We start from the raw sequence: 8,467 nt of genomic DNA on the forward strand, positions 1-8,467 counted from the left end.
CCAGAGGTCCTCTGTGGAGAGAGGAGAACCTTCCAGAAGGACAACCATCTCTGCAGCAATCCACCAATCAGGCCTGTATGGCAGAGTGGCCAGACGGAAGCCACTCCTTAGTAAAAGGCACATGGCAGCCCGCCTGGAGTTTGCCAAAAAGCACCTGAAGGACTCTCAGACCATGAGAAACAAAATTCTCTGGTCTGGTGAGACAAAGATTGAACTCTTTGGTGTGAATGCCAGGTGTCACGTTTGGGGGAAACCTGGCGCCATCCCTACAGTGAAGCATGGTGGTGGCAGCATCATGCTGTGGGGATGTTTTTCAGCAGGAGGAACTGGGAGACTAGTCAGGATAAAGGGAAAGATGACTGCAGCAATGTACAGAGACATCCTGGATGAAAACCTGCTCCAGAGCGCTCTTGACCTCAGTCTGGGGCAGCAGTTCATCTTTCAGCAGGACGACAACCCTAAGCACACAGCCAAGATATCAAAGGAGTGGCTTCAGGACAACTCTGTGAATGTCCTTGAGTGGCCCAGCCAGAGCCCAGACTTGAATCTGATTGAACATCTCTGGAGAGATCTTAGAATGGCTGTGCACCAACGCTTCCCATCCAACCTGATGGAGCTTGAGAGTTGCTGCAAAGAGGAATGGGTGAAACTGGCCAAGGATAGGTGTGCCAAGCTTGTGGCATCATATTCAAAAAGACTTGAGGCTGTAATTGCTGCCGAAGGTGCATCGACAAAGTATTGAGCAAAGGTGAATACTTATGGACATAGGATTTCTCAGTTTTTTTATCCTCTTTGATAAAACCCCTGTGTGCGTCCAGGGGTCAGGGGTGTCCGTGTGTGTGTGTCTTCTGGTGAAGTGCGCATGCGCAGGGCCATGCATCGCACCGTGCCCCGCGCATGCGCAAGGCACCGTGGACGTACACACACTGGAACACACTGAATGGCCTAGCCGCGGCCGCGCATGATAAGAAAATAAAGGACATCATTGGTGGGGAGAGTGCTGATTGGGTAGTCGCGGCCGCGTACATAAAATCCGTTGCCGGGGAGACAAGACATACAGTAATCAGCTGCACACCAGCACGGATTCAAATACTGGCACGATTATCAGCTGCATGCCACACATTACATCAGTTGCTGGTGAGACTCTGCTGATTGCCCACTGTTGTGACACAAAACACGGTCAGTTATATGTTGCATTATCAAGAGTTAGAAGTTTTCCAGATGTTGTTGTCAAGGTTGTAGATGGTCCTGAACAAGGCAAACTGTTGCCAAACTCAGACAGAATATTTACAAGAAATGTCTATAATCAAATTTTATAGAAACATTTCATGAGTTAAAAACAATGGAAATTTTTTCCTAAATATCTTCTTCAGATATTGTGTATTACAGATTGTTATAAATTTCTACACTAAGGCAATATTAATTATACTTACTGTATTATCATATACATTTCTATTTTATTTTTTATTATTATTTTACTTTAGGCTTCTTGCAAAAATATTTTTGACAAAACAAAAAAAAGAAATTAAGACAACAAACAGAATGAGGTCAAGGTCCCTTGCCATATAATATGGACTGTTCCTACTAATGTTTATGCACTACTGTCCTAGCGCCCGTTATTGTAATGGGCTTAATGTCTAGTCTTTAATTAATTTGCAAAAACTTCAAGTAAACATTTTTCACGTCATTATGGGGTGTGTTGTGTGTAGAATTCTGAGGAAAAAATGAATTTAATCCATTTTGGAATAAGGCTGTAACAGAACAAAATGTGGAAAAAGTGATGAAGCGCTGGGAATACTTTCCAGATGTACCGAAACTCCCTGAAGTTGGCATCCAAGTGCTGATCAGATGAGCAAAAGAGGAAAATATGCAAGCTGAAGCAACCACTGTCAAGGTAAAGTTGAAACAGTTAACTAATTCATAGTTGAAGCTGCACAGAACGCTTTTTTGTTTTAAGACAGACAAGGTTGCAAATCGGCCAGTGCTTTTCAATGCAAGATTTTGAAATTGCAAACATTTGCGCAGCCAGCGCGATCAGTTAGAGTTACCTGAATGAAAACTGAACTGACCGGACAAATTACCATGAAGTATAATGTGTGCCACATTTCAATACGATTGGCCACAGGGGTGTGGGGAGAGTCCCGAGCTGTTCGACGCAGACAGACTTGACATGGCGGTTACGATTAGTGCTTTGTACATTATATGTACATTATATGCAAATGTAATTTATAAAAATAATTTCACTTTGAGAAGCAGTGATGTAGGCTACAATCTCAAATTCAGCCCCAGGTCCACAATCGGTGAGTCGATTTTATCAGTAATTTTAACTGTTATTTTTATTTCGTATGTGGCAGAAATGTGCATTGGTGTTTGGTTTACTTTTCTAACGAATCACAAATCTTTATTTTTTGTCATTTCTTTTGACTCTTGACTTTGTAATTTTCTTATTAACTCTTTTAGGGCAAACGTCTACTTTTGTGGACGGGAGAGGTTGAGGGTGCATGTCGACAAAAGTCGACATCTTGGGGTAGAGGGCGACAATCCGCTGTTAATGGCAACAAAACTCACTGTCATGTCACAGGCATTCCCTCTCTGCTTGGATGAATGTTAGACTCATTGACTCGCCATCTAATCCTTGTGTGTGCGTGAGTCACGAAATGTAAACAAAGGCAAGATGGCATCGATATCTCATGAGGGAGTGAAGCGAGTGCAGAAAAGAAAATACTCGGCAGACGATGTTTTGCGCATTATCGCTGAGTCGGACTCTGATTTTTCAGAATTTGATTTTGTTGAGAGTAATCAGGAGATCAAGCAAGAGTGTAAGGAGCCGGCATCAGCTGATCAGTCACCAGCCGATGCCGCCCCAGCTAATCAGACACCAGCTGAGAGCATTGGCACAGCAGACGCACCTATGGCAAGGTTCGTGTGGGAGGAATACCCAGACATTGATCCATGGGAGACAAACTGGCTACTGGACTTCACACGACAGCATGGCTTGCTATTGGACACGACGGATTACCAGTCGCTGGACTACTTCAGGCTGCTCTCTCCTGATGCTGCTTTTCAGCTACTGTCAGACGAGACAAATGGGTAGGCAGAGCAATATTTTGAATCGCGGGCTGCGCTTGCACAGCATTCTCGTTTTTCAAAATGCAAACCCACAACAAAAGACGAGATGAAGAGCTTTGTGGCCTTACAAATAGAGATTGGACTAGACTAGCGATATAACTTCAGGGAGCACTGGTCCAAACGTGCTTTGTCCCCTGGTGGCTTTGGACAGATTATGCCACGTGATGATAAATACAATATGCTGCTGCAAAGTTGTATTCACTTCTGTGATAACCAGAAGCAAATCCCAAGGGGTGAGTCAGGCTGTAACCGCATGTATAAAGTTCAGCCCCTGCTTGACATTGTAGAGCCAACATAGAAACAATTTTATCAGCCTGGCCGAGATTTATCTGTGGATGAATCTATAATAAAATACAAGGGATGCCAATATATGCCAGAAAAGCCCACAAAATATGGCATAAAGGATTTTGTACTGGCAGAAGTAAACACGGGTTTTGGCCTGAAAGTAATCGCATATACTGGAAAGTATTCCTGTCAAAGAGAGAACTGTCCCTTGACAAGTCAGGTTGTGCTGGAGCTGATTCAGGATTATGAACATTTGGGTCATGTTGTGTACACTTGGACAATTTTTATACATGACCAGAATTGTTCATGGAGCTACAGAGCAGGGGAATTGGAGCTTGTGGCACAGTGAGGGTGGACAGGAGACACGGGCTGAAGATGAAAAGAGGTGACAATATGGGCGGAAAACTTGGTGACAGTGGCATGGCACGATGTCAAATGGGTGACTTGTATCTCTACAGTACGCACTAACAACATATGTGAGAAAGTGCAGCAACAGACAACTGAAAAGGAGGCACCAATGCAACACGTATTGTAAGGAGTGCAATGTGGCAGTGACTGAAATTGGCTGCCTTGAGCGAGATCAGACTGTGTGTGCTGTGTAACGTGTGAGAAATCATAGAGTATGCAGGCTCATACAACATGCAAGACAGGAGCATTTGTCAAAAGTAAATATTTTTTTGTTTATTTGATATGTTGAACAATTGCTTTGTGTTCTTTCTGAAAAAAAGTTAGTTTTTGGAAAAAGACTCAGCCCTGGGAGAAAAGAAACAAAAAAAAAAAAAAGCCCTAAAAGAGTTCATTCACATATCGGTATATAATCAACAATATTTATTTCTGTCGCACATTTTCATACAAAAAGTAGCTCAAAGTGCTTTACATAATGAAGAAAAATAAAAGACAAAATAAGAAATTAAAATAAGACAACATTAGTTAACATAGAAAAGGAGTAAGGTCCGATGGCCAGGGTGGACAGAAAAAACAAAAAAACTCCAGACGGCTGGAGAAAAAAATCAAATCTGCAGGGTTTCCAGGCCACGGGACCACCCAGTCCCCTCTGGGCATTCTACCTAACATAAATGAAACAGTCCTCTTTGGATTTAGGGTTCTCACGGAAGGACTTGATGTTGATGGTCATACAGACTTCTGGCTTTTAATCCATCCATCATTGTTGGAGCATCATGAAGCTTTGAGTAGGTGGTGGTGGCGAAAAAAAGAAACAGAAGAGAGAGTTGGGGTCAGTATGGGTTATAGAGCCACTATGAATAGTAATGATGAAGAATTGAACATACAGAGTATCAGGATTAAGTTAAGTTATGAGAAGGCCATGTTAAAGTAATGTGTTGTCAGCAGTGTTTTAAACTTCTCTACTGTATCAGCCTGGTGAATTCCTATTGGCAGGCTATTCCAGATTTTAGGTGCATAACAGCAGAAGGCCGCCTCACCACTTCTTTTAAGTTTAGCTTTTGGAATTCTAAGGAGACACTCATTTGAAGATCTGAGGTTACGATTTGGAATATAAGGTGTCAGACATTCTGATATATAAGATGGAGCGAGATTATTTAAGGCTTTATAAACCATAAGCAGAATTTTAAAGTCAATCCTGAATGACACAGGTAACCAGTGTAGTGACATTAAAACTGGAGAAATGTGTTCAGATTTTCTTTTTCTATAATCGCATATATCACTAGCAAATTAAAAAGAACAAAACTCTAAAGACCAAAAAAGCAAACCTGGAAATACCAACTTTCTAAATTAATGTGGGAGACTATTTAAAAGAAAGAAATTGCTTGGGATGAAAACCTGCAGCGGTGGGGGGGCCCTTCAGAGCTGAACTGTAGAACCATTGGTCTAAACTGGAGCAAATGTGGTATTCATTGATTTCGGTCAAAAAGTGGACAGGAGGCAAGCAAGGCACCTCGACATGACAGAATGTGAGAGAGAAGTAGGCTTTATGGGATTGTGCTTGAGAGAGTCACAGTGCTGCGTAAAAAGGTACTCCGTATCTCAGTGGGGTAACGTTACTCGGGGGCTGCTGGGAAGACAATTCAGCCAACAAGCCCTATTTAAAGGGAACCGGCAAGATTTGATTGTCTGTCTGTCTGTCTGTCTGTTGTTCACCCATTTGGTTTACTGTTCCTGTCTGGATGTTTAGACTATTTCGTGCCAGTCTGTTCATGTGAGTTTGTACAAATTGGATGTGTCTTCATCAGAAGGAGAGCACGCAATCGCCTCATCTCACAATGCATCAGGAAACCAGTAGGACATACTTGGCATTGCTTACAGCGCACAGGATTTTTCCCTTGCTAATCCATCGCCCTCTGCTTCTACTAAATTAGAGTGTGTTTTGGACATTGTCATTAGTGTTCATTGTTGTTCAGCTGAGTAAAAATTTATTATCGCTGTTGGGCGTCTGGGGAGGGCCTTTTTCATATGTATTTTTTTTTTTGTGTTATTACATTTTTTTCCTCATGTGATTAATTGTTATTTATCGATTCATTGGGCCAATAACTGTGCCTCTGTGAGTGTGTGTGTGTGTGCGCATGCTGGGTGTGTTCCTGGAGTCCACGACATAAATAAATCTTTGTCTTTCTGATGGTGTGAACCTTTAGTGTCGCTGCTGCATACGGATGTATAGGAAAGGTGCAAGAGAAATGCTGAGGGTGCCAGTAGGGCGTGAGATGCCATATATATTTTTATTTATTCTATTCCCTGTCTTGAAATGAATGGCACAAAATCTTGACAGGCTTTTCGGTGAGGCCATGCTCCGTGAGGAGTCACTGAAACTGCTGCAAATGTGTGTCGGCAGTTGTAATGTTCCCTGAGGAGTTGCTGTACAGCTCCTATAGACCGTATCCCTACAGTAGGACTTCCTTTACCATACTTAATGGTTGGGTTCATCTCCTCCCTTACTGCTGTGATTGTCTAATATTTGATTCTTTCTATCTTTGCAGGATTGGACGAATTGAACAAGGCTCATGCCACCCTGTAGTTGCCGCTCCTCAAAGCCAATATCAAAGGTAATGCACTGCTTCCTCATCTCATCGTACTGCCTTCCACTTCTGTGCTCCTTAAATACCCTTACGTTTTTTTTGTTGTGACTTTCAGTGGTCAAAATGACACACAGAAGAACTCCGTCTGAATCCACAAAGACTTCTCCTGGAGGTCCCAGGACCAAAGATCCTGGCTCTGAGGCTTCTGTCACATAGGTGTTGGTCATTAAGCCGTCCAGAAGAGCCCATGTTAAGTCTCAGCCTGAAAATACAAACACTGGGGGGACTCGCGCAGAACTGGTGGAGGAGGGGGAAAGAGCGAATTGTGAGCGAATCTGGACTGGAACAGTACAAACACAAGCTGGACTTTACAAGGAAGAAACTCTGCTCAAATCCAGATGACTCTTATCCGATTCATATCCTGATCACTAGTCTGATCAATTGGACGTTGCTCAATGGCTGTTCAATGGCCCTGGAGCCCTTGGAGATGGCTGAAGTGGATCGGTTTACAGAGGTCCTGGGCTTCTCCCCTCAGCAAAGGATGACCTACTTCAAGAAGTTCTTTGGTGATTCAAATCTGGGTGCCGAGGCTTTCCAGTACGTGCAGGAGAGTGCCACCCTCTACACCATGAGGTTTAACCCCTCATACTGTTGGATTATCTGCAGTGTACTGAGGAACTACTTCAATTTGGCTGAAAAAGACAGAGGAGCAGCCCCCAGGACGGGCACGGAGCTCTTTGTAATGTTTCTTTACAGCATCCTTACCCATAACAAGTCCGAATCCGAGGACCTGCGGGGGATTTTGATGAATCTTGGCAAGATGGCATATTCTGGGGTGGACATAGGGGTTCTTGTGTTTTCTGAAAAGCAGGAAATCATTAACTTTGGTCTCCAGCCAGTCCTATCCACCCCATCCCCTTCTGGATTTCTAAAAATGATTTTGCAGAAAGAAAGCACTTTGGAGAACACAACATACACATTCATCCACCTCAACATGCAAGACTTCATGGCCGCCTGCTACTTCTTCCTCGATCCATCAGGGAACATCGAGGAATTGCTTGGCAAGCTGAATTCCTGTAAAGATGATCAATTTGAGATTCTCATTCGATTTCCTAGTTGGACTGTCTAGGACTTCAGTAACACAGACTTTGGAGAGAATCTTGGGAGATTTTGAGAGGAAGCCAGGTGTGCGTATCATGGAGTGGGTGAAACAAAAAGCTGAGCGGGCCCTGCGTGGCAGAGATAAAAGTGAATCTCTGCGGGTGTGTCAGTGGCTGTATGAGACGCAAAACAAGAAATTAATCCGAGATGCCATTGGTAAGGATCTGAAGCTGAACTTAAGTAACACAACCTTATCATCTCTGGACTGTGCTGTGCTGGGCTCTGTCATCAACTACTGCGGAGAACTTGACGATCTCAACCTGTCACACACGAGTCTCACCCCGGAGTGCATCTGGAGGCTGGCGCCAGGTCTCCGCTGCAGTCGGCGTGTTGAGAAAGTCATAAGGTTCTCTGTTTGTTTGTTTGTTTTTTTGTTTGTGAATTCATAGTTACGCGAGGTGTTTCTTTGTACCAGGAAATTGTATTTGTAGCAAGAAAAGCCCATCATGTAAGTTGTCATTTTTCACATATCACACTTAATGATGGTAAACCTTGAAGCAAATAATAATTAGTAACACATTGTTGGATATCCTAATAAGACAAACATTGTGTTGATGAAAGAAACAAGCAAATACACAAAACCTAAAATTAACAGAGTATGAAAGCCAGAAAAACATACCGTATGTGCTCATGTATAAGTCGGGTCTTGAAAGGCGAAAAATCGATCATAAAATCAGACCCCTGACTTTTATACGCCTGTTCAAAAATGCGACACTTAATATTTTTTTTTACATCTTCTTGATTCTCCAATCTCACATCAATTTCTCAGGCGCATGCATTGTTTAATTCAAAACCAGCTTCATATTTTCTTCTTATCGAATGCTCCATCGTAAATAAGGGATGATCTTACGATAAAGGTGTATGAGGGTGTGAGTTACAAAAAAAACACAAATCGGTGCAAA

The 8,467-nt window shown here is 42.8% G+C and overlaps 1 protein-coding gene across 1 annotated transcript; it reads left to right on the forward strand.

The window, feature by feature from the left end:
* The first annotated feature begins 1,734 nt into the window (after positions 1-1,734).
* On the forward strand, positions 1,735-7,607 carry LOC120528512 (NACHT, LRR and PYD domains-containing protein 3-like). The gene is made up of 3 exons (XM_039752690.1): positions 1,735-1,894; positions 6,366-6,431; positions 6,520-7,607. The coding sequence occupies exon 3, from the start codon at positions 6,652-6,654 to the stop codon at positions 7,531-7,533; it is 882 nt and encodes a 293-aa protein (XP_039608624.1). The 5' UTR covers positions 1,735-1,894; positions 6,366-6,431; positions 6,520-6,651; the 3' UTR covers positions 7,534-7,607.
* The last annotated feature ends 860 nt before the right edge of the window (positions 7,608-8,467 follow it).

Source organism: Polypterus senegalus, chromosome 4 (genome assembly GCF_016835505.1).
Source record: "Polypterus senegalus isolate Bchr_013 chromosome 4, ASM1683550v1, whole genome shotgun sequence".
NCBI lineage: Eukaryota > Metazoa > Chordata > Cladistia > Polypteriformes > Polypteridae > Polypterus > Polypterus senegalus.

Coding starts and splice junctions, on each gene's coding strand:
- LOC120528512 (XM_039752690.1), top strand. CDS start 6,652: ATGTTAAGTCTCAGCCTGAAAATACAAACACTGGGGGGACTCGCGCAG.